The sequence below is a fragment of the Amaranthus tricolor genome, chromosome 14 (genome assembly GCF_026212465.1).
Source record: "Amaranthus tricolor cultivar Red isolate AtriRed21 chromosome 14, ASM2621246v1, whole genome shotgun sequence".
In the NCBI taxonomy this organism is placed as follows: domain Eukaryota; kingdom Viridiplantae; phylum Streptophyta; class Magnoliopsida; order Caryophyllales; family Amaranthaceae; genus Amaranthus; species Amaranthus tricolor.
Genome location: NC_080060.1, coordinates 699,366 through 726,566, shown reverse-complemented (window position 1 = coordinate 726,566; position 27,201 = coordinate 699,366). Strand labels below are relative to the sequence as shown.

General features: G+C 32.4%; 3 protein-coding genes across 3 annotated transcripts; 2 read left to right on the top strand and 1 right to left on the bottom strand.

The window, feature by feature from the left end:
* Positions 1 to 3,702: 3,702 nt before the first annotated feature.
* On the top strand, positions 3,703 to 7,075 carry LOC130800187 (putative acyl-activating enzyme 19). The gene has a single exon (XM_057663583.1). The coding sequence runs from the start codon at positions 3,737 to 3,739 to the stop codon at positions 7,073 to 7,075; it is 3,339 nt and encodes a 1,112-aa protein (XP_057519566.1). The 5' UTR covers positions 3,703 to 3,736.
* Positions 7,076 to 7,117: 42 nt separating this feature from the next.
* LOC130800188 (F-box/kelch-repeat protein SKIP30-like) lies at positions 7,118 to 10,930 on the bottom strand. The gene is made up of 2 exons (XM_057663584.1): positions 10,479 to 10,930; positions 7,118 to 8,724 (listed from the first exon to the last, which is right to left on the bottom strand). Exon 2 carries the CDS (start codon positions 8,633 to 8,635, stop codon positions 7,598 to 7,600), a length of 1,038 nt encoding a protein of 345 aa, XP_057519567.1. The 5' UTR covers positions 8,636 to 8,724; positions 10,479 to 10,930; the 3' UTR covers positions 7,118 to 7,597.
* An 8,529-nt stretch (positions 10,931 to 19,459) lies between these two features.
* LOC130800186 (40S ribosomal protein S29) lies at positions 19,460 to 21,812 on the top strand. Its single transcript, XM_057663582.1, has 3 exons — positions 19,460 to 19,728; positions 19,822 to 19,921; positions 21,545 to 21,812. Exons 1-3 carry the CDS (start codon positions 19,667 to 19,669, stop codon positions 21,551 to 21,553), a joined length of 171 nt encoding a protein of 56 aa, XP_057519565.1. The 5' UTR covers positions 19,460 to 19,666; the 3' UTR covers positions 21,554 to 21,812.
* The last annotated feature ends 5,389 nt before the right edge of the window (positions 21,813 to 27,201 follow it).

The window sequence follows — 27,201 nt, the reverse complement described above, 5'->3', positions numbered from 1 at the left end:
ATCCCTCTGAGTTGTATAAGTATGCGAATTTTGTCCTATACCCCTTCTGGTTATCGGGGAGGTCTTGGACTATCTTCAGTCCTCGACGATGGGTGAAAGTAATCCAGCCACAGCCGTATGATTGGGAATTACATAGGCGGGCTCTGAATATATATCTAAAAGCTGTGAGTGTTGGTGGCACGGCCAAAACTTTACACAAGATCAAAAAGGCCACCATACAACCCCAGGCGTTCGGGTATAACTCGGGCACTGAGACGTCCAAAAACTCTAACACCTCTCTAAAAAACGGGTGAAGAGGAAATCTAAGCCCTAATTCAAAAGAAGGGAAGTATACGGCTATACAATGTGGAGGGGGAAACCTAACGGTGTCATAATTCCCCGGGGTAATAATATTTATGTTATCTTTTAAACCCCATTTTTGAGAGATGGCCTCCCGACGGTTGTCTAGATCTCTCTTAGTCTGTACGTCAATAAAGTAATTTAGAGGCCCGCCGTCTGGAATGTAGAATGGAGGAGGAGCTGGCGCCGCACTCTCTCTTCCCGAAGACTCGGCTGATCCTTCAAGGTTTTCCATATCTACATACAATAACCCTTCTAGGTCAGGATTTATTCGCGGCGAGTAATTTGGAAAGAAAGCAATGCTCACTTCCCAAGGAGCAGTTTTCATAATCTCCGGAGGGTATATAGGAGATACGGACGACTCATCCCCAGCTTTTATTGGTTCATAATGGGGGGTAATTCTCACTGAACTACTTTCATCCGAGTCATCCATTGGTAAACCCTTTTTATTAAGACGCCTACGTACTATCAAAGGAGTTTCCGGCAAGTTAGTAGGGTTGGTGTCTGAGTTAGTAGTCGCGACATCCATGATAATAATAAAGTAAAAGCCGAAACTTGTAAAGAATGGAGACTAGATTCATAAACAAATTCAAAGTTCTAGGCTAGCATTCATGAACAGATTGAAGATATTCAAGAAATTCGAGAACAGTTTGAAGAATAACTTGAAGAAATTCGAAAAATCTGGGAAAAATTTGAATACCTTAGAGAAATGTGAAGATTCGTCAGAAATTTGATGAAGATCTGTCAGAAACCTTGAAGATCTTCGAAGGATTTGTCAGAAGTTTGAAGGAGGGATGAGGATTGTCCAAGCGTCTCTCTCTACTTTCTCTCTTGCAATTTGAAGATTTGAAAAGAGTTAATGAAGATTAGGTAAGATGGAACTATTCCAACTACCCTATTTATAACAGCAATAAATGCTTCACTTTGGGTTTGAACAGTTGAAAGAAAAGTTGAAATTCCAAATGAAAGCTGGGAAGTCGATAAGTCGGACTCCCAATGAGGGGAAGCCAACGGATTTCTTCTTAAGTGTTTAATAATGTCCGTGAGGTCTATTAGTCGGACCCTAGTTGAAGGGGTGATTTTGAAAATTTTTTCAAAGTGTTAAATCCTTGAATTTAGCTGGGAGGTCGAAAAGTCGGACCCTCAATTAAAGAGCAACATCATCAATTTGTTTAAGTATCAAACCATCCAGCCGGTGAGTCGATAAGTCGGACTCTCAGGGAAGGGTAGAATATGTATAATTATTCTAAGTCCTTCAGACAATGTCCGGAGGATCAATAAGTCTGACCCTAAATTGAATCTCCTAAAAGGGAAATCATTTGAAGAATGAAGGTCACGCGTTCAGCTGTCCGACTTATGGACACGACGAATGAAATGTGATGGAAGGAAGTATGAAAATTTCTTAAGAGGATTTCCGTATGGTCGATAAGTCGGACCCCCAAATGACCCTAATCCAAGTAAAAAAAATAATAATAATAATAAAAAAAAAAAAAAAAAAAAAAAAAAAAAAAAAAATCTGGGTATAGAACCTCTCATGTGTGTCCGTGGGATCGAAGATGCGAGTTCTGGGGCTCATTCCGTATCATGCTGGAATAAAGAGGGCTGCTTGGACCAAGTACTGAATATTTTTAAAGATATCCGTGTGGTCGATAAGTCGGACCCCCAGGTGGTCCTTCTCTTTCTCAAAATATTCTAAGTATTGAAGGAGGATTCCCGTGCTGAACTTACGAATGAAGACGCAAACTATTAGTTCGCGGCATAGTTCAACCATAGGGGTAAAAATGATGAGAGGAATGCAATGCCGCGTCATTACCAGGAATCTGATTCGTAAATACCCTTGACGTTACGCGGTATCAGTTCAAAACAGACAGTTGATTTAATCCGCACAGTCGATAAGTCGGACCCTCCTTGGCTGTTTTGTTGAAAACCTGATTTCTGCAATATCAGTGAAAGCAAGGGCCGAAATATGATGTCGCGGAATCTAGATCCCACATTCACTATTTCGCTGTTGTATTAACTCGTCTGGGGCTACTTCGCGGCATACTTCAAGCCGCGGCTTCATATGTCCGTTTGACCCGTATTCAATGTGTTCTTGCCTGACAAGCTTAAAAGAAAATTCGCCAGATTGGGCATGTGTTCATCCTCATGGGGCTTTCGCATGTTCTCTATGATCGTGTCCCTTCACTAAATCAATTACGATGTGTGCATATTTATCCGCATAAAGGAAGATATTTCAGGGCGTTGGGACTCTCCCCTCATATTGTCCTTCATGCGTGGGGCTAAATGTCATGGTATTGTTTTTAATTAAATAATTAGCATCATATCCCTAAAATACCCTTTGACCTTTCGGGATTTGACTTTTACTTTTAGTCAATAGGCTTTTTGGCTGGACCTCTTTTCTTCTTTGGCAGGCCCATGGGTTTTTACCTCCAGAATACTTAAATCCTTTGCCATCCCTCTCCTGTGGCTATCCTCCTTTTAAGGAGAATAACCACCCACCACCTTCCACTCTTCATGCATGCTTGGCTCTCCTTGCTTCAGATGAATAACTGTCTATTCTTCCCCTGACCAGTCTACCTCCCATTACTCCCACTACTCCCATGTTAGTCCACTTCTTCTCAGAAATAACTCCCCTTCTTCACCATTATAAATAGAGGCTACCATCAAGGAGGGAGGATCATCTGAAATAGCTTTCCTAGTATCCTTGCTTACATTACTTCCTTAGCCTTCCTAAACTCTAGCACTAGCCCTAGCAATCCCAATCCCGACCTTCCTTCTTGCATTCATTCTACAATCTGTCATTCATTAATTTCCGATCTACGTTCTAACTTGAGCGTCGGAGGGGTTTTCCGGGAGATCACCCCCCGGACAAGGCTAACGTGTTGTATTGCAGGAATTCAAGTCGCTTTCTCTTATAAACCGTTTCACTTGATCACTCTTCCATCAATCTCCAGGTATTTTAAGTGTCTTTTGCACTTCCTCGTTTCATTACCGAAACAAACTTATTTCTATCATATAACGCATTTTTTTATGTTTTTAGATTACAAATTAGGCAAAAGAAAGAGGAGAAAAGAGGATGAATAAATAAGAATCAAATTCTTATATGGAAAAGTAATACTCCCTCCTATTCACTCTTGTTGTCCCATTTAGTTTTTATCTATTTGTCAATATGCATATTCAATCGTAAATATATTTAATTGTGTTTAATTTAAATTTGTAAAATTTAATTTTAATAAAATCTTCATAAAAACTAATTATATAAGACTTAATTTAATTATATTTTAACTTATAAATTATGAATAAATAAAAATTAGAATTCATCTATCAAAACTATTTCTTCTCTTCCTTTTGTTGCAGATGTCCAAAATCACGTGAAAGTAAAAGAAAAATAAGGAAAATGGAAAAGGAGAAGCAGAAACACAACTCTATTTCTGCATCTTCGTCCTTCTGTTGCATATCTCATGTATTCCACAGAATTGCATCTACTTACCCCAACAAAATAGCCATTATTCACACAAGAAAAAACCCCAAAAATCTTACTAATGATGAATCCAAAACCAATAATAAAGGCCAGTTCTTCACATTTTCCCAACTACTTTCTGCCATTATTTTTCTCACATTCAAGCTTCATCACATCTTCAATGGTGGTAATGATCCTTTTTTATTCAAACCCAATTCAGGTAACCACAATTTTAATGTAACAACAAAGTTAGTAGGAGTTTACATGGAAAATTCAGTAGAATATGTAATTACTGTTCTTTCTATCTTAAGATATGGTGGTGCTTTTCTCCCAATTGATACTTCTTGGCCTAAAGAAAGGATCTTGACTATAATTTCATCTTCAAATGTTGATTTGGTTATTGGGTGTTTGAAATTTGATCAAAATAATAATACCCATTTTGTTGATAACTCACATTGGCTTGTAAAAGATTGCAATTTTCCTGTTTTATGCTTATCTATTGATGAAATTCTTGAACAAAATTGTGGGAAATTGGATAAGGTTTGGTCTTGTGAAAGTAAAGGTTTAAGTAAGTTTAGTTGTTTGATGTATACTTCTGGTTCTAGTGGTAAACCTAAAGGTGTTTGTATAAATGAAAATGGGGTTTTAAATAGGTTTTTATGGATGCAAGATTTGTATCCATTGAAAGAGGATGATGTTTTGTTGTTCAAGACATCTATAAGTTTTGTTGATCATCTTCAAGAATTTATAGCTCCTATGCTTGTAGGGTGTACTTTAGTGGTGCCCCCCTTAGATGAATTGAAAGGGAATTTGTTTAATCTTGTAGATTACTTGTATGATTACTCTATTACTAGATTAACCGCGGTTCCTTCGTTATTGAGGGCGCTTATTACTGTTCTAGAGGACCGAGTTTTGTCTTCCTTGAAAGTGTTGGTATTGAGTGGTGAAGTTTTCCCTACATCTTTGTGGGAGACGCTTTTGAGGGTATTGCCTAAAGCTTCTATATTGAATATTTATGGTAGCACTGAGGTTTGTGGTGATTGTACATACTTCGATTGTAAACACTTGCCTTTGATGCTCGAAAACGAGGGTTTAAGTAGTGTTCCGATTGGTAAGCCAATCTCTAATTGTGATGTTAGACTTATTGAGAAAGATGGGAAGCATGATGAAGGAGAGATATGTGTATCCGGTGTGTGTCTTTCGAGTGGTTATTATGCTAAAGATAGTATCACACCCTTGGATTGTGTGGAGTTGAATGGTAAACTTTACTATCGAATGGGTGATTTTGGTAGAAGGCTTCCAAATGGTGTCTTGGTTTTTTGTGGAAGAGAAGATCGCACCATAAAAGTAAATGGGCACCGGATTGCCTTGGAGGAGGTAGAGGATATGTTAAGAGGGCACCGAAACATAGCGGATGCTGCTGTAGTTTTCTGTAATGAGCAAGAAGGGCATGCCTTTCTTGGAGCAGTTTTGGTAGTGAAGGACTATAACAAGCCATCCGATATTTTAGGAATGGTAAAAAGTTGGATGATTGAAAGACTTCCTTCAGTGATGATTCCGAAAAGAATTCTTTGTACTCCAGCGCTTCCTCTGACTTCCTCCGGAAAGATTGATTATAGTTTACTTTCTAGTTATTTTGTTCCCGTTGTTGGTCTAGACGATTGTCGTCTTGAATATAACAAAACCTTAAAGCATATCAAAGAAGTCTTCGCTAATTCGTTGGATGTTGCAGAAGTTGGTGATGATGATGATTTCTTTGCGATGGGTGGTGATTCGATCCTCGCTGCTCATGTTGCTTATAAATTAGGAACCGATATGAGAATGTTGTATATGTTCCCGAGTCCTTCACAGCTTCAGAAGGCTCTTATGGAGAAAGAAGGCCGTCTTGGGCTTGATCACCACATAGAATGGGAAATGTTACCTAAATCTCAAATGGGTGTTCCTTCGTCTAGGTCGAGTTTAGTTAAGTCAAGAAAACATGGAGAAACTATGTGGACTGACTGTGATGAGCGAGCTAAAGCTAAGCTTCGCAAAGTAGATACCGAATCTTTACTTGCGGAATCTCACTTGATGCTAGACGGATGTGCAATGAGCCGTTGCAACAAGTTTGTGCAAAACGACAACGGTGGGTTCAATGTCAAGACCCTTGAATTCGAACTTCCAAGAAACAGCAAAGGTTTCCTAAGGCAAGTGTGGAAAGTTCCCTTGGATTCTTGTGTTGATGCATCAGCATTAGTTACTTTCAAAGATAATCAAATTTTGATCTTCATAGGTTCTCACTCGCACAAGTTTCTCTGTGTTAATGCTCGAAACGGATCCATACGATGGGAGATAAAATTGGAAGGTCGAGTTGAATGTTCAGCAATGATCGATGGGGATTTCTCGCAGGTTGTAGTTGGTTGCTACCATGGAAACGTATATTTTATAGATATAAAAAACGGAGACATACGCTGGACTTTTCAAACACGAGGCGAAGTGAAGTCACAACCGACCATAGACAAACGCAGGCATCTCGTATGGTGTGGATCATATGATCACAATCTATACGGTCTTGACTACCGAAATTATTGTTGTGTTTATCAGTTTCATTGTGCAGGAAGTATATTTGGGTCCTCGGCTATTGATATGACTCGTGATATGCTCTACATAGGCACTACCAATGGAACACTCTCGGCCATGAATTTGAAGGCTTCGGAATTTTGTACTGTGTGGCGGTTGGAGCTTCAAGCTCCGATATTTGGATCGCTTTCACTCTGTTCTAATGGGAATGTGTTATGTTGCTTAGTCAATGGGGATGTTTTGTGTATAAACCCGAAAGGATCTCCTGTTTGGAGGGCCAAAATCGACGGTCCAATATTCGCTGGTCCGTGCATATCTAAGGCACTTACTTCTCAGGTTCTAGTATGTTCTAGAAATGGGAATGTTTACTCATTTGAACTGGAAAGTGGAAGAATGATATGGAAGTATGATATTGGAGATCCGATTACATCTTCCGCTTATGTTGATGAGGTAATAACGTTGGGATCTAATCCTTCATCTCCCTCGGATAGGTTGGTTTGCGTTTGTTCGAGTACCGGAAAAATCGTTTTGCTTCGAGTAAGTCGTGTTATGGCCAAAGCTGATGGATCTGAAGATGTAATTGAGAAATTTGCAGAATTTGATCTTCAAGGAGACATATTCTCTTCACCTATCATGGTTGGTGGGAAGATTTTTGTAGGTTGTAGGGATGATTTTTTGCATTGTATTGCTGTTGAAGCCTATGTAGAGGAAAACTAATGAATTCACCAACAATGAAAAACACTTAACATACACTATTCATTGTTTCAATTTGTTGAATATATTCCCTTTATGAATGTTCAACGAGTTTGCTGCAATTCTATTTAGAGTCGTGAATCTACATTTTCTTTTCTATTACAAGCAAATAGAAATATAGTGAAATTTCTGAAACATATGAAAAAATGTAGCAAATTTCTTTTCTATTACATTTTCTTGTCCCGCAGCGTGCACCGAGAAACAAACTTCATTCCAACAAATTTCAGCATCCAAAGGGAATGAAAGAAATTGTAATTGTTTGATTGCTCAAAGAATTGGCTAATTCCTCTAAAAAGGGAAATTTACATTCCATGTTGATCGGTTGCTATAAACTTCCGCATATCACAATCAAGCAAAACGATGCGTGAAATCCAAAACACTATTCGAGAGGGATGGAGAAGAACCTCATCTGTAGCATTCTATTTATCATGAAAGTGCCAAGCTTCAAACACGGGCACCATTCTTATAACAAAAGCACAAAGATCTCTAAATATTCATTAGTGTACATCCCAGTATGGTTCCACGGCACCAAGGCATAGGAGTGACTCGACGCCAGATTGGTCTCTCTCTCCCTACTGTCAAAACGTCAACATCAGACATTGGCTTGATATCCCGGTTGCATCGATCAGGACCAATCACGCCTCCGACTACATATATCTCTTCCCCTAATCCAATCATTGCGGAACCTATTCTTTTCTTAACCTCTGATGCTGAAACGACGACCTTTCTTTTACCGCTTTCCTGCTTGTAAATAAGGCCATGGCTCATTATGTAAAGAAAACCTTTTACTACCGCCATCGGACCCTGAAGCCAACTATGGTCTTCTACCAACCAACCATCAGAAGGCTTCTCAAGGACTTGCACCATCGAAAACCCCTTGTGCACCACATGCATTTTGCCTCCAATCACTACTCCCGTGCATGCTGAGTTATGAGTGTAAGGAAGGTCGGGAACTGACACCCACACATCTTTATTGGGATCATACATTTCAGCCTGAGCAATTGATTTCCTGCAGCTTGTGAAACCACCAGCAACAATAATCTTTCCGTCTAAGACACAGCATGCAAACATAGCACGAGCAACTGGCATGGGCGCACACTGGGCCCACTTTCTCAATACAGGATCGTATGACCATACCTCATTGGTCGCGAAGCTTCCATCTTGATCACCAGTCAAGGGATCAACCGCTTCGCTCCCACCACCAAGAACAAATAGTTTCCCGGCTGTGGAGACAGTGCCAAAGTGAGCAAGATGCCTAATTTGTGAAGGAAGCACAGGAAGGGTGATCCAGATGTCATCAAGGGGATCGTACAGCTGCCATAAGTTATCTGGCTCAAAAGCACAAACACACAGGAATTCCTCCGATGAACCAACCTCTTCCCTCGCCTTATAAAGCTCATGGCCCCGAACGGCTGCTCTCCAAGTATGACTTACAAGCTCTAACTTGGGATGAAGATAAAATGGAACATGAGCGAGGCACCTTAAGGCAACAGCATCTGGAAGACCTTCAATCAATACAGACATAATAAAAGAGCTCACTAGCACTTTCTGTGAAACAAATTAATCTGATTCCAATACTGGGCAAGAAGCAAAGACTCAGACTTCAGCACAACCTGAAATCACAGTAATTGTACCAAAAATCACTGATGGGTCTCACAACATAAGCTAGCATATGTATTAAGTGAAGATTACAAAAACTAGTATCCTTTTCTATATTCTATTATGAGCATAAGAGTATGCAAGGATAACTTAATGAAGGAAAAGGCGAGGTAAGAAGGGAAGGGTAGGATAGGGTAGAGAAAGAAAAAAGGCAAGTTTTTTTCCAAATTTTTTCAAGGAACTCTGTTATACAAAATGTGAAAGATTTTTTCTCTTCAGATCTCTTCCTTTCATTTCCCTCCTTCTCCTTTTAATATCAAAATGAAAAAAAAATAATAATAAAAAACAATCCTTCCATTTCCCTTCCCTTCTCCCCCTCCATTTTTCCTCCCATTCCAACCCAAACGTAGCATAAGAAAATATAAAAATTTACAACATTAATCCATACAGCTTATCCTACCAAGTAACATAACAGATGGTTAGACAACTCAAATCTGGTCGGAACCAACATTGTAGCCCAATAAAAACTCAACAACATGTATGCATCAATATGAAGTATCTAATCGATCTATAGCTAAAAGAATGTATTTAGTGAGAGGACATGCATAATAACGGCAGGCATTGAAGAGGATTCAACACAGGTTATAAGGATTCTGGAATTCCAAAAGTTAAGCATCTGCCAACAACCGAAGATTTCTCTGTTGTTATCAACGATGGACAACTGAAATAATATTACAGATGTCTCTGCAAGTGAAAGGCACCACACGCATATTGCATACGCATACTCACAACATTTAAGCTCACATCAATCAGTGGCACTCACAAACATTGTTCAATACTTGTTGTAACTTGTAATCCTTTGTTACCATTTACTAATCATTTACATCCAATATGCAGCACTGGATTACAGCCCGAGAAACACTCAATTTACTAGGGGAAAGGCGGCCTAACAAGCCCTGCATTTTAGGCTTTGGATCACCAATTTCGTAAGTACTTTACTATCATTTTCTGCTCTTTATTACCTATAAGGCTATACTTACATTTTGCTCAAAAAACTAGTTATCAAACAGTAACAGATTATTTTTAGCATAAACACCAATCAAAATCAAAATTGTCAAACTTTCACAAATTCACTCATTCTCCTCACTTAAAGGTTTCTTCTAATGCATCAAATAAGCAATTCAAAAAACAACAACTTCACAACAAATGAAAAGTTAACAAAATTTAAAATGAACATGCACCAACAATTACATAATGCACAAAAACACTCACAAAACCCTATTTTCATCTGCTTATACAATCACAAAAAAATCCATCCAAAAATTGAAAGAATCAATGCAATTACTTACCAACATTGTCAAGGATAGCTAGATAGTCTTGTGTTTAAGTCAGCTGTATTTGGTCTATATTGGGTTCATTATTTATTATTAATATTTTCCTTTCTTTCTGTTTTAAGTGGGTCAGTGCCTATTCTTTCTTCATCACTTATATATACATATATATATTGTAGTCCTTGGTTTTAGTCAAGGTAATTCATTATGGAATAAGATACAGAAAAGTATTGTTCCTCTTTTTCTTTGATTATATTTTTATACAATCTTTCATCATATCTGTAATATCTCACAAACATAAACTACATATCAAATAATAATAATAATAATAATAATAATAATAATAATAATAATAATAATAATGATGATGATGATAATAATAATAATAATAATTCGAAATTCAAATTATAATGAAATTAAGATCAAAAGAAACGTACCAAGAATTTTGGTTCAAATAAACCTCGAATTCAAGCCAAATCTGAAAAAATACGAAAATTAAAATGTAGAGAATTTACGAGAGAGGATAAATGGATGGAATTCGTAGGTTTTTTTTATCAAACAATTAATTTAGGTGAGAAAAGAGAAGATGAAGAAAGGCCCGGGCTGGGCTTGGCTCGGGCTTGAAAACAAATTGGGGAGGACTAATTATGCCAGCGTGTACACCGGAGTTTATTCACCGTTGGATTATGGTGAATTGTATAGTTGAACCGTTGGATTATGTTGTATTTATTTCGGGGTTTCTATTCCTTGTGTGAGAGCAAGGTACCCAAATGAGTTGGGAAGGTTTCAACTTTGAAGGCTCCTTAAAGAATGGAATTTTTTTGGGATGCTTAAGGAATCATTTGTGTAGAGGAAAGTGGAAAACCTTTGGTTTGGACTTTGGACAACTGTTTTCAATGGTCTTCATAATTTAAAAAACGATTATTGTACATCAAACGAGTTGGATATAAACTTAATTTGACTCAAATAAAAATTTCAGATTTTGAAAACAGAATATGGGCTTCTAGAAACATATTAGAAGATATAAATACGAAAGTTATTTTCATAAAATACTGTTTCATAAATAGATTGTTCCTCAAGACTGATATAGTGGATTTACGAGTGGATTTGGATGTTTCGAAAATAATTGGAGGAATTTGGTATGTCCACCAAATGTAACGACAAGTAGGGGTAAAATATGTCTATGGACAAGTCTCCTTATATTGCTAATTTTTGAATTACTCGTAATATTTTTAATACTCCCTCCGTTTTTTTAAGTTCTTCTACCTTACTATAACGAGTAGTTTCATAAGTTCTTCTATTTTATAATACTTTCTATTTTTAGAAAGTTTTTATTCCACTTTTACCCCTTAAAACCCCTCATTTTGTTTTAATGTACCCCTTTTCTTTTATTTATAATTATTTTCTCTCTCATATTTTCAATACAATCATTACTTCACACTATTATTTAATTAAAATAATACCCACTACAACCAAAGATTCTCTTTTTCTTAATATGTGTAAAAACCTAAAGTGGAAGAACTTAAATAACGGTGGAAGTATTAAAAGAATTAACAAGGCATAGCATATTTGGACTTTTGGAATAACATTTTAATTTTAGGTTAACCATTTAAATATTTAATTTATTGTTTGTTTCAAGGTAATGAAATTTCACACGTGTGTTTTGTTATTTTAGAGTTAAATATATATATGATTTTGTTACATTTTTTTAAACGTTTTTTTTTTATGATGTTTTTTATATATACTTTTTTATAGTCACGAATTAAGATATGTATTCCTAATCAATTAAAAATGAAACTTCTCTTCTAAACTCATAGCAGTATTGGACCATTCCTACGTGATTAGTCAATTACTTGAGAAATACTCAACGTCTTAACTCTAATAATGATTCATCTTTTGCTTAGTTTTTCATTCTTTTGGAAAGTTATTAATTAAAATTTCATAATAATAATAATAATTGTAAGCCTTGACCAAAAAGTTCAAGAAGTAGTCCAAATTATGACAGTGACCCTTTAATCAACAAAATAAGTATTGATCGTGAATGATTAAATTATATTTCCTTTGTTGTTATGAATTTATTAACATTTTTATTTTAGTCAATTTTTTTACTTTACAATATTCTATTTTGAGGAATGACCCCAACACTTTCCACTCATTTTTTTTGAAACTTTTATCCTTTTAATGGTATTTAATTAATTTTAATATTTCGACCATCTTTTTAAATTTTTAGACTTTTCTCAATGTATAATCTCGTTGGAACACCCGAGTATCATTTACAATAAAATTGAATTCCAAAGAAAAACCAAATCTTACTCAACCCAAAAACTGGACTTCTACAATTACAAAATTAAAGAGAGGTCATGAAAACGATGGGCCAAGTAGCCCACAGTCAAGAATATGAAACGACCTCAAAACAAGAAGTCCATAAGCCAAAATTTTTTATTATTGAGTTATTTAATTTAAATATGAGACATGTCTCAGAGTGAGAACATCTCATATAAGAATTTGTGTAAAAACAATAATATAAAGAATATATTCCAATTTGATTAAAATTTTACAATAAATTCACGCTCGCGATAAAAACATGAAAATCATAGTAAATCTTTTATTTCAAATTTTAATCAAGAATCAATACACTCGATGACTCAAATGAGAAAAATGCTAAAACACAACATGGATGTCAATATATATTATATACACTAGGACGCCTTCTACAACTTTTTCAAAGTGAATAAATTGATTCATATAATTGTAGTACATAAATATATCCCTATAACAATAAATTATAACATGCTTGCCATATGATTTATGAACAACGATAACAATAATATGATCAGATCCTTAATCTTAAAAGATTTTGGTCAGTTATATATATGAACTCATATATCAATTCTAGTGTCATCCAAATGAATTCTTCTTCTGATTCATTTCGATATTTTACCATCTCAATCTGTAACAACAATCTATATAAAATGGCTCAAAATATAGGTAGAAGAGAACTACAAGACGCAATAGAGAAAATAAAAGCTAGTAATGCCAGGGAAGATCTGATGTTTTCGCTACCATTTCAATGTATAATATAAACTTGCATGAGATTATAAGAATTAAATTGGTGAATATTATCTAAAAATATAATGATGCAAAATAAAAATAACAGACTAAAATAAAAAATAATATTAAATGAGTGAGACGATGTAATATTTATTGATATGTATGTACCTGACGGAAAATTAGCAGTTGGGGCTTGAGGACTGAGGTTCTTCATCTGGCAGCCCTACAGGTGTATCTGCTGGTGCACCTGCTCTGATCATGTTTAAATAAGTGACATTTGAAGGATTTTAAGCTAGTGATCTTGTGAGAGTGACCGTCTCTCGGTGAAACATCCTCAAAATAAAGAGCTTGTATGCTAATAATTGTATTAATCATGGACAGTTCTTAAAGGGTGCGGGGTTCCCAATTGCACAGGGCCCCAAATTTAAAAAGTCTTCATATTATGATAACATGTTAATTAGTTGGAGTAGTTGTTGTGAGATTTACATAATATATCACTAGTCTTAGGATCAAATCTTACTAATTATATTTTTCTCTCTTATTTTTTATCTATTTCCAAAGCAATCATTTTAACCCTAAACATCTTCTCTTACATCATTTAATTTTCACCCATTCATAAAACATTAATAATCACTAAAAATAATGAACATTTTATTCCTTGATTTTTCAATATTTTAAACTTTTACACTTTTTGATTATTTTACATCATCAACCATTACTTTTTTTTTCTCTTCCTTCTTTACATTAGAGATTAAAATTTAATTTTTAACAAATTAATTTAAGTTATTTTATAAAATTAAAATTAATGTAGTTAGATCCCGAGTTGAGTTTAATTTAATTATAGCAGTTAAAAATATTATTATGTTAAGTTTTTATTTTTGTTTAAGAAAATCTGTCTTTTCAATTATAAAGGGCTCCAAATTTAGAAATTTATAAAAATTAAATCGGGCCTCGGAATACTTTGCTCCGCCCCTGATATTAATTGGACTATTCAACCCATGTATAAAAGAGCATCTAGCGGTGAGACCATCTCATACAAGAATTTATGAATCGACTTTCATTGATGGAAGTTAGTTTCTTTAATTCACATTAAGAAATCATCATCATCATCCTACCCAGTATATCCCGCTCATAGCGAACTAAGGCCAGGGTCTGGGGAGGAAAAGACGGCGGCAACTCATAACCATAAAGGAGAGCGCGACCAAAGGAGTCCTCCGGCTCGAGGAAGATAAAGAGACGTGATTACACGTGCAAGATAACTTAAAGGCCTATAAAAGGTGAGCCATAAGAAAAGAAAACATAGAACTAATAGAAAGGAAACGATAAGAGCAAGAGGGTATGGATACCAAAAGGAAAACTAAGCGGACATCAAAAGTCTAAGACATGAATATGGCGTCTCCAACTGCTCCTATCCCTTCTAAGATAAAAAATATATTATACTTCTATATTCCTTAATTCAGATTAAGAAATATAAATAAAAGTATTATATATTTTTTATTATTCATCCATTTCTATTTGTTAGGCTCATTAAATTAAGTTTTCTCCTAATTTATATGTTGTACATATGTTTATTATTTGATTAGCAACTCAAAAATCCCCCAACAAGATACCTAAAAACTAGGTCATCAGACTTAAATGTTTGAGCTGTTTTTTTCAATTTCGTCAATTTTTTCAATTTCACGTTATTAATTTTAAGCGGAACTTCAAGTGAATTTTTGTGTTTTGATTCAATGTATCAAATAAAGGTTTTGTTATTAAAAGAGTAAGGTATTGCCATTGCATTGGCTAGCAGAGCAGACGGAGTTTGCACGTTGCACACATTGCATTGTGCAACTGCTTGTGCTAGATTGTGCTTTTGCACTGTTCCATGTTAATGCCATGATTCCTAAGACTAGGAAAATTAACCATTTTTGAGAGTTTTTGGAAGCCATTATAAAAAGGAAATGATAAGGGAAAATGTGAAATTTTAAGAAGAGAAATTGGGAATTGTTTGAGGATGATTATTATTTGATGCACTGACAATGGGTGGGGAAAAAGGATGGTTTTATATAGGATAATTGCTTGAAATAAAAAATATATGCCCCGTTTGTTAGTGGTACTAAATGGTGGTAATAGAAATAATTTATAGTGTAAAATTTTATCAAAAATTTCATACTATTCTCATGGTAACGAAACTTTAATCAAAAAAAAATTTTTTTTTTACAAATTTCTATTACCACCTAATATCACCTCTTCCAATGATAATGCATTGGAATAATTTTATGAAGAAAATGAGATGATTAGAGTGGGATAAGCATTGACCATTAAGGTAGTCATTAGATTTTTCAACTAAAATTACTACCATTTAAAACGGAACGATAATATTGTTAGTTTGGGTGACCAAACCTATAGTAGTTCCAATGGGCGGTTCAACTTTAGGTTTTTGAAAATAACTACCAATGTAACATACTTTAGTTATTTGTCTTATCTTTTCGGCCTAGATAACACACTTTTGAGCCGGTGAATTTGCTATATTATAGCAAATTTTACCAGTTTACTATGATAATTATTTTGTTAGGAGAACAATATAAAAAATTTAAATTGTATGGATGATATTAAAATAAATAAAATAACATAAATTATTTCAAATTAAAAAAAATACAATAAATTTATTGGCTAAAACGAAAATAGAAAATGTAGCAAATTGATTGTATTATGGGTACTATATATATGCTACTACCTGCCGTTCTTTTTTTTTATCCACTTTAAGTTTGTTCACTTTAAGAAAGAGAAATTTAAATTAAATTTTTGAAGTATATATTGAAGATAAAATATATTTATGTGAGATCCTGTTAGATTTGTCTCAATGTAAAGTTTTTTAATATATAATTTTTATAATGCGTACTTAGAGATATTAAAACTTAAAATATGTTAAAAAATGCATACAAAAGGTAAAGTGGACAAATAAAAAGAAATAGAGAGAGTATATTGTTTAGTGGATTTATAAGTTAGGCTATAAATTTTAATATTGTTGTTGTGGTTGTCATTTTGCCTAAATAGCATGTATTCTTAAATTTTATACTCATTTATTTTGATTGGTGTAGTCGTTTTTATATAATGAGATTAAAGCTTTGGTGTATAGTTTTGCGGATTATAAATTCTATTATTTTAACCAGTTAATTTTAAATATATTGGTGGGAGTAATTGTTGTAAATTAGTTGATTCATACTGTTTTAATTAGCTAATTTACCAGAATTTAGCATTAGATGATTTAACCATGCAACCATCAATAAATAAGCTAAAATATTCAACAACCTAGTTTCCAAATACACTACTTCCTCTCTCTCATTCAGTTTCGGTTTGCATCAATTTTCATTTTTGGACTATCTCACTCCTTTTGCATGATTTTCTTATTTAGAAATGAACTCCATCCACCCTCTTTTAATTTTAACCACACATTTAAATTCTCTTTTAATATCATTCACACAATTTAATTTCTCATTCTATAATATTATATTCTTACAAATTACAACTTTATTTAAAAATCACTCGCCATGTCTTTGATTTAATCTCATTAGAACTCAAAGAATATATAAATCAAAAAAAAAAATCCATAAATATCTTCCTCTATACAAATATAGTGAAATCACCCCCCACATGGATAGAAAATGCTACCGACACTGCAAATCTAATTTATCCGACAAAAAAACAACTACGTGGCTTCATTTTTATGGATTCTTATATACTTTTCAAGTTGTTATTTTATTTTATGTTTCCTCCTCTTATTATTTATGTAGTCTTCTCCGTCATATAGAGAAGTAAATTAAAATTTTAATTTGTGAAAAATATATATTTCACAAGTTTATTAATATCGTCAAAATCAAATTCATGATATAAGGATTATATCCTTATATTTCAAATATCTTATCCTTCATAATCCAGTTACAAAAATCTTCCCAAAATATTATTAATATAAATATAAATATTATTATTCTATATAATATATAACTATAGTAGGAGTATTATTTATAAATTAATATATATTATGGAGTTTTACTGGTTGGAGAAAACTTTGATTTTGCCTGTTAGACGTATTTGCCGTGGTCTTGCTGCTCGTTTTTATTATCGCAAGCGTGGTGAGTAATTATATGTATATTTGATTGGTATATTTATGTATATCTAATTTATTTATTTGTTGAATTTGAATTGAAATAGGAGTAGTATTTTCAAGTTGAGTTTTATAAGATTAATTGTTCAATGGTTTAATTGGTTTTATTTTTTATAATTTGTTTTTCAGTATTAGGTAGGTCGAGGAAATGAGAGGATTAGAAAAAAAGACCGCGAAAATCGAATCTAAAATCTTACTTGAAAAAGGTTGTATTACAAAGAAAATCTTTAACGTAGGTCAAATCACAATTTTTTAGTTTGGCGATTCCAAATTGTATTATTAGAAATCTTTACTTTTTTCTATTTTGAAATCTATATTACTTTTTTCGTTCCTTTGAAATTACATTAAATATATGATTCAAATTTGTAAGGATTTTTTAAATTATATGATGGAAATTCAAAAGATAGAGAAGAGAAGAGAAAGTAATAATGAAATGAGAAAATGCTTTATGTTATTTTAGATCTAGTTTAATTATCATGATTACAATTGCAATGTACTTTGTAACTATTATACTAAAATGCTTTGTAAATAATTTTTTATGACCTTTGACTTGTATTTTATTAGTTAAACAGTTAAATAATTAAATTGTTTGGTAAATAGTTTTTGAGTCAGTTAAAATTTTGGTTTAAGACAAAACTAAACACTAGTACAGTATTTTTATTTTCTTATTAGTTTTAATTTTATTATCCAATTAGTTAAAAAACCAAAAAAAACCAAGACTTTTAGCTACTGAATAAAAAGACTAAAAAAAGATCAACATCCAACAGCGATATCAATAGTTAAATTTGCAATGTATTGTTGAATATGAGCTTATGAATCCTTTAATTTGATGAACAAGCAGGAATATTGATACTTAGCCAAGAAGTGCAAGCTTGTGAATATGAAGATGTTCATATCATGTGGGAAATATTGAAGAAAACCGAGTCTATTCAAACTCGTTCACCCTCTCCTAAATGGCTCAAGAAGAAACGTATTCGAAACGTGTTCGCTTGGACTCGATGGGGAACATCCTTTAGCAATACGTTCTAGTGGACAATCGATCCAACGGTTTTGAACCCTTGACAAGAATAATTTTTTAAGTTTAAAAAATTTCGGAGAGTATGGCCTTGGCCGACCTCAACAAAAGTCCGCTATTAGGAGCCACCTATTCATGAAAGAATGATCAATTTAATGTCTTCTAGGCTAACTTTTTGAAAATTGATCAATGTTAAAAATAATTGGGAATTTTTCAGCCATAATTTTAAGTATATGGTTGAAATTTGAATGGTATGAATCATTAAATTGTTAGAGATTTGAGACTCAATCATGTACCTTTAATGCAAAGGTGCATTTTGGCTATGTCCTATTATGTTGTCTAGAATATTTGCCCTATCAAATTGTAATTGAATTAAATTTAAAAAGTTAGTGAAAATATAATTGAGACAAGAACAACACAATATTAGCTCAATATTTTCAAATTTTCTTCTCCATTAATAGTGTAAATGAATTACACTAAGATTCATTTATGTTATGAATTCCTATAGGAGGAAGAAATAATTTGTGCTATAAATTAAGAATTGAGTCTTGTCTTAATTAGAGTAAATATCGTCTTTTTCTATTAATATTCTGAAATCAAATCTCACATAACTCTTTTTTTTCCAATCTATTCTATAATCAAAAAATAAAATTCATGCTTCAAGGAGTATTTCATTGAATCCAATATACAATGGAGAAAATAAAACCACATCACATATAAAAACAATGAAATAAAATAGTTGATTAAAATCTTTTTAAAACCCAATATACCAAATCCAATTAATCTATGATCGAGTTAAGAAAATTTCGACTTATAAATTTGAGAAGAGTTTAAGTCTATTTAAACCTGATATTCATGATTATCAATTTATAATAAAACAATTATAATCATCAATATATTCCTATGAGTCGAAGGGTTCTAAACAGACTCGATTTTGCATTAAGCGTGGGACCACTCGAGCACGTTTACTAACCTTATACTCCCTCCGAATCATTTTAATTGTTCCATTTGTTTGGGCACGGTTATTAAGAGTGGTGTGGGGTCCATTAAAAAGGTGGTAGTTGGGTAAGTAGTGAAGGGTTATTTAATTAATTAGTTTGTGTAAGTAGGGTATATTCGGGTATATTCGTAATTACGTGCGTGAAGTGTGAACTAATGATATTTAGGTAAAAAAAATTAACAAAATAGAAATGTGACAATTGATATGGTTTTACCAAATAAATTGATATGGTTTTACCAAATAAGGAGATGTGGCAAGTAAATTGGTTCGGTGGGGTATGAAAGTATAAAACCTCACTTTACACTATTTCATTTCCCCAAATTCATCGTCAAGACTGTGCTAGGGTTTTTCCGAAGCCGACCGGCACTACATCTTCTACGAATTATTCTAAAATCTCGATTCCATAGCAAAAATGGGGCATTCTAACATCTGGAATTCTCACCCTAAGAGCTATGGCCCTGGATCTCGCGCTTGGTACTCTCTTTTTTTGATTTTTTTCTTGATGATTTTGATGTTAGTTTTTGTGTTTGATTATGATATATTTAACTTGATTGTTGTTTAATGTAGCCGTGTTTGTGGAAATCCTCACGCAATCATTCGCAAGTATGGATTGATGTGTTGCAGGCAATGCTTCCGTAGCAATGCTAAGGAGATTGGTTTCATCAAGGTCTAATTTTTTTACTCTGTTCTTATTTCTTGCCTTTTTTTTCCCTTGAGAATTTAATGTTTAGTTTGCTTTGGCATGTCATTCTTAATTTACTGAATTTGATCGTATAGCTTTGGATAAGAAACTCATGCTTATTACTTAGTCCTAAAAGTTGAGTTGAGTTGAGTTTAGGGACGAAGCAATGAATTTAAACTGAAGGGGCCAAAATTATTACATTCAATCGTGAAATGACAATATGTTAGCTAAATAAATATATGAAAACAACATATATCTTTGTTTATAGACGACAAAATTGGACTTGAAAATGAAGATTGGTTTCACCATAGTTTTCTCTTCCGCAAGTTCGAGTATTGAGCCTCTAATATGCTTAAGAATTTTATTCTTAATTTATTGATTTTGATCGTATAGAAACTCATTCTAAAAATTTAATCCCTAAAGTTGAGTTGGGTTCTAGGTCAAGGGCTTGGATTTAATCAACTAATACCCTTGTTAGTGATAACAAAAAGTTGTTTATAGTGTACAATCAACATAATTATAGTTGATAAGACGACATCGTAGAAAAATAATTATGTTAAAAAATATGATTTCTATTATTTTTGCTTTTGGATGATAAAATTGAGCTTGAAAAGGAAGATACAAATTGATTTGTTGCATGACTGTCTTGAATTATTTTTTAAGTAGGATCATAGAAGAAGATTAATATTTATTAGCTCTTATTGAATTCCATCCAGCAATGGTAAAATACTTTTATAATGACATTGTTTCTTGAGAAGATGGGAGGAGAATTATAGTATTGATTCGACCATTTGAGATTTACTTGTATGAGTTTGAATGTTTTGAGGTTTGGATTAGCTAACATTGTTTTTGGACTGTGTTACATTGATTGTTCTTGACATATTTGTCGCTTATGTAGATATAGTTACTTGATTAGAGTTATTTTGGGTTCTAAGAGTTTTGGATGAACCGACTTGGTTTCTAACACCTTGTTTGGATCGAGAGATTAGGAGGGAAGATATTGGCTAATGAGAGGAATTTGGAGGGGTATGTTTACTTGGGATACCAATTTGAGATGGCACTTGGACATGTGGGATTTGATGGAATTAAGTATTTTCTCAAACCAGTCATTCTTTTGATATACTTCCTCTCGTTTTTAGATATACTACTATAAAATCAATCTATATTTTAGGGCTCTGTGTATTGAATCCATTATTATTTTTTAGGGTGCAAATTTTGCAAACAATAATTTTGTTGAAGAGAAGTTTTATTCTACAATGTACACCTTAAAACTAAAAGCTAAGACTAGATATGTATCTTGTGGTTATTTTCCTCTGAAATATACCTCACAAATTCTGTGAATGGGCTAATTTTCTGTGTTATGAAACTTTGATTCCATTAGTGGTGAATTTTTTCCTGGCATCAATTTTATATGAAAAAGCTTAATTTATATTACTAAGATCTTAGTTTGTTATACAGAGTATACGTCTTTGCATTGATTAGTATTGGTTGCAGGAAACCTGTCTTTGGTTTCACCTCTGCTTTTAGTTTCTAGCTTGTATGTCGCCTTCTCGTAGAGGGTGTTGCTTCATATCTTTATAACTAAATTATCTCCTTTTTGGATTTCAGTACCGCTGAACCATAGCATGGGTGGATCTACAGCAGGATCTGATTTTGAAGTTTTTACAGACTAGATTATGTTTATGCATTATATCTTCTGTGTTGCGACCTCTAAATGTTCGGCAATCGGCACAACTTAAGCTTTGGTGGTTTTGACATTTTTATAAACTATTGAATGTAAAAGATTCGAATTATGCAGAGAATTAGCCTAGTCTTTGTTTTTGATTGTAAGAAAGATTCTTGATGTTTGAGCAGTATTGTTCGAGTACAACGCACAGATCAACCTCAGTTACTCCCACTATCTGAGAGGTGTTTTGCGACTGTTATGGCATCGTAGACTGAAATCATATTTCGTATGCTGAAGTCCTATGCACTCTCTCAATTCTCCCTGGCTGTCCCATTGAGTACAGGGTTCTTTTCTTGTGGTCTTGCAATAATTTGGTATAGGATTGATAATTGATGGAGTTCAGGTTGTAGAATTGATGAGTGATAGATAGTCTGGTGGAGCTCGATTAGTATTGGCTTGACAGTACCTTGTTTAGACTTCCTAGATTTCTAGAGAGATGCCAATGCCATTATAGCAAGTTTGCAACTATCTTGATTAGTTGTCAATTTTTTAATTTGGACTTGAAATTGATAGATAATACTTGATTTTAACTGGAAATATAGACTTTTCACTTGAATATTAGGACAAAAAACGAGTCTAATTCGGTCATAAGCTTATCAACAAACTATTTATAAACAAACTATGTTAAGTGTACATATTTTTTAGCTTTTATAATTTTGTGAATTTATCAATTAAAGTAGAATATAACCAATTTAGGTTTAACATGAGATGATGTTTGAATTTTGCTTATGTTTTACTAAAAAATATATATTTTATAGGGTGAAGCAAATAATTATAAATTAAAAATGAAATAAATAATTTCATAGAGTATATTAATAGCTGAATCAACCATTTGAAATAAACAGTCAACAACTAATATAATTTTTTTTACCAAACATTTCAATAATAACTACTAACTTAAATAAATAGTTTATCAACTAATACTTCTAGTTGGTTAAATCAGCCAACAACTCTAACTAACAGTCATTTGTCAAATAAATTCATGGTGATATATTAATTATACACTCGATGAACACAAAACACAATATTATCTTCCATGCATTTTCAAGTCTATGAACTTTTTTAAAAGAAAATACGCTTACAAGTTCTTGTTAGAGACAGTCTCCAAAAAGCTTTAATGGATTGAACCTGAAAGACATCTTTCAAAGAAACGGTCTCATAAAAAACTGACTGAAATACGTTTTGTTGATATAGACCGACTGAAAGACAACTAAAATCGTTACTTTAATTTCAACAATATTAAATATTAATACATCAAAAATTTCTTTCATTTTCTTTCTAATCTCATTCTCAACCCGAGCTATTAGATCGGAAATGACCCACTATGTTTCTATGAAACTCAAGCATGCAAATGTCATAATTTCATTGCAGCACAAAATCCCCAGGTCAACTAATTAGCATAAAACTTAAAGTGCACCCTAAAATCTTGGTCACATTGCACATTACATCTAGCTTTTTAGGCATTAGTCAAAGAAATAAGTATTATCTCTAAAGTAACCCACTTGAAAAGAAAAAAGTGCAAATAAAGTTGGATTCTTACAGCTAATTATGTTTTGTTTGTAATATTGAATATTAATACCCACCTAACATCTTTAACATCAACATTCAAGATTAATGTGTCTATTTCTCAGCAGACATCACTTCCAAATCTCTACGTGGGTCAACTAATTAGCATTAGATCACATGATCAAAGTACGTCTGTATCTAACAATTGCAACAATTTTTCTATTTTTTTTATTTCTTTAAATTAGCTATATTTTCTGAGTTACACAAATTATTGTAAGAGATGGTCTCCCAAAGAAACGCATTAGATATATGGGCTAAATAACCCAATTAATACAAATTAAAGAAAAAATAAACTTATGAGTTTTTTATTTTGAGATCGTCTCTTTGAGATAAGGTCTTTCACAAGAGTAGATGTTTGAGTTATAGTCTCTTCGCTTTCTTTAATTCTTATCTACACTTTTTTTCTCATTTTTAATCATCATCATCTTTATCATACCTAGTGTATCTCGTCATTAGGAAACTATGATCAGGGTCTGATAGGTAAAAAAGGTGGTAATCTATACCCAGAAAGAGGATACGGTCAAAGAGCAATTCAATTCAAGAAAAATTTTAATATTTTAAATAATATGCGTGGAATGTCATGTCGTTGTAATTGCTAAAGTACAAAGAAGTGTATTAAAGTGGAATTTAATAAAAAGAGTAATCAATTATATGTTTAATCTTTATTTTAAAATATATAACACTGATAAAAAAAATTGGGTCATTGTGGATGTAAAGGTAGTTGCTAATTGGGGTCAATCATGATTCATGACGTTGATTCAAAATTACTCTTATTCTAAAAGATGCTTATGATACAATTCTGTATAGTAAAAACTTTTGAGTTTATCGCAACGATATAGGTTAAAGTCGTAAAATTATCTCTTTTGACCGTAAAAATTGTTTCATGAGCAATAATCGTTACCGCGATCTGAAAAATTATAAATTTGTTGTATTCGTTTTGCCGTCTATTTTCATAATATTATTAATTTCGCAGTCTATTTTCATAATATTATTAATTTCTAGTTATGTATAACTCTATATATAAACAATTTACCAAACGCATTGAACAACGCAAAAAAATATTTAAATGCAAGCACAAAACGAAGTAAATATATGCTATAACTATCACATATTCACATCATAACGTAATAATATATACTTAATATTAACACAAAAATATAGAATATCTCCATCTTTAATAATCCTTGTATTAATTCAAATAAATTCCAGATAGAAAATCATAAAGAATTATAGAAACTCGATAGCCAAATAACAAATGAAATCACTATATGATCCGTAATTGTTGATCATCATCATCATATTTAATGTATTCCACCCATTGAAAAACCATGAGCAGAGTCTGGGGAGGAAAATACGGCGGCAACTCATGCCCAGAGAAAAGAGTGTGATCCGTGATTGTTGATCTTGTCCACATGTAGTGCTTACAATCAATTGTTCAACTATCAAAACCACTGCCTAACATCTTTAAGCCTTTACATATCGATGTATTGTTAAATACTCTTTCTGTCCCTCTCGACTAGCACTATTTATTTACAAAAAAATTAGTTAAAATAAAAATTGAGTTGAAAAAATATAAAAAACTATTAAATAATATAAATAACTAGTTAAAATGGATAGCTAATAAGCTTATGGATGTTATTAGAAGGAGAGTGAGATTGATCGAGTGAAAAATCAATGGAACAAACTAAAATGAAAATAAATGTTAAATGAGAGGGACCTTAGAAAGTAGTATCAAAAATCAACGTAATAGTATCTTTATAAGTTCAATTATTAATTTCACTTCATTTGAGTTGATTTTTTGACGATAAAAAATGTAAACTAAGAATAGATATCATATACATATTTAGGACTTAAACAAATTAAATCAAGATTATGATAAAAAATTAAGAAATGCAAAATTTATACTACATTTCCATACTTATATAGTAGAAAATAACCTAGATAAAACTAGATTAAATGCTCAATTCAATCCCATTATTTACATAACTAATCCATACATTATAGTTCATAAAACCAACCATAAAAAGAGGGTTGAAATATCTAAAACTATATATAGCTAACACAATACAAACTCACAAATCAAATTAAGAAATAAATATCCAAATAAAACAAAATTGAAAAAAAAAAAAAACAAAGATGAGTAATTAATACATAACTAGTACTAGATTAGATTCGGATCGAATTCGGACCAAGAGTGCTTAATTCCCCTTGCATATATTTCATCATCCATGAATCTTCATCAACTCATGATTAATTCATTATAAAAGAATCATGATCACCAATCCAAAAATATAGGAAAAGGTTAATATATTTTGTTTGAGATTTTGTAGCATGAAAAACATGAGTATTTTTGTTTTAATTATGTGGTAATAATTAGGATAACAAAAATCAACCATTTTGTGAGAAAAAAAGAGAGATGGGTGAAAAAATGTGCAAGTTTAAATGAGTTGAATTTAAATGAGCAATAGAAATGACAGATATGGTGGTGTATATATATAGTAATGAGGGAAAGAAAAGTAAGGTTTGTCTTGAGCATGTAGTAGAAACATTCTAAAGCACGCATACTAAGATTTAAGATTTTCTTTTATTTTATTTTATGAGGACTCATCCACTATTATTTATTATAAATTTTAATTTTTAGCATTTTAATGAAACTACACATTACTTTAGAAACATTAATATTGTTCGCTAATTAATATTTAATGGTGCATGTAACTATTATCAAAAAAATATTACAACTTGTAATATTTCAAAATCTAAACGTAAGATTTGAAAGATTTTCTTTAAAATTTTCTGAAGAAAATTATATCCTAAAAACTACTATAATATCCAGTACTATTATTGAATACTAAATATAATTAAATATCTAACAGCTATAATTGTACAATTATAGCCACTCACATCAAAGAGCTACTCGCTACTCCCAAGCACTCGATAATTTGCAATCCAAGCAACAATGTACGTCAAGTGAGTTTTTTTAAAAAAAATTATTTAGGGTCGGGGGTCGGAATAGGACCCTTATATGTGGTTAAGATCATAACAACGGAGAAGAAATTGTGTAGAAAAGAACCCGAAATTAAATTAAGGGTAAATATTTAGTATTGTAGAGAGACCTTCTATCATTTATATTTATGATTAAACATGCAACCAATAACTTTAACACATTCTATTTCCAAAATAGTACACATATATTTTTTTTTGATTTGTATAGAATTTTCTTAAATGTTATTCTATCTCTAACCCTAACTCCAAAAAAACTAAATAAGAATTAATTAAGGTTAATAGAGACCTTCCAACAGCCTTCCCATAACCAACCTTTATATTCTTCCGCATGCAAAGAAAATTCACTTTTTTCCCACTGGAAAAAGGGATTTACAAATTTCATCTGAAAGAGATAGATGTATACAGTGGAGAGGCCTATTTTTATTCCCTTCTGTTTAAAGGATGGTGCCCTAAAGCTGGAACTCTCCTTAAAAATAAAGCGACTTTTTTCAATTGGGTTTTTTAATCTTTCATTCTTGCATCCCTTTGCTTTTGGTCGGTTCATGGTTTTAAAAATTGTTATACTTTTTTCATTTTAATGTTTGTTACTGTGTGTGTTTTTTTTAACTAATTTTAGTATGTGTATGTCTAGAGTTTAGTCATGATTTTTTTAAATTAAGAAAAATAAATAGAAATTTATTTGAGTATTATTATATTATGTGAGTCAAAAAATATAAGAGTAGTCTAGCACTTAATTTACTTTGTACCAAATTGTATACAATCTTCAGATAGGGAATTTAAAATGTTCCGAAAATACATTATTAACTTAAGCTTTCATTTATAAACTGTAGCTCTAAGATATGCTAGGTACTCACTCCTATTCTAAGATATGTTGTAAGTATACTTCCTCCTATTCTAATCAACGTTAAAGAGATTGATTGTACGAAAAGTGAGTAAGTGTATCACATATCAACTTAAGTTAATTCATCAT

What these genes read in the sequence shown, in the direction of transcription:
- LOC130800187 (XM_057663583.1), top strand. Translation starts at nt 3,737, where the DNA reads ATGGAAAAGGAGAAGCAGAAACACAACTCTATTTCTGCATCTTCGTCC.
- LOC130800188 (XM_057663584.1), bottom strand. Translation starts at nt 8,635, where the DNA reads ATGTCTGTATTGATTGAAGGTCTTCCAGATGCTGTTGCCTTAAGGTGC.
- LOC130800186 (XM_057663582.1), top strand. Translation starts at nt 19,667, where the DNA reads ATGGGGCATTCTAACATCTGGAATTCTCACCCTAAGAGCTATGGCCCT. An exon ending in GGCCCTGGATCTCGCGCTTG is followed by an intron (nt 19,729 to 19,821) that starts GTACTCTCTTTT and finishes TGTTTAATGTAG; the next exon opens with CCGTGTTTGTGGAAATCCTC.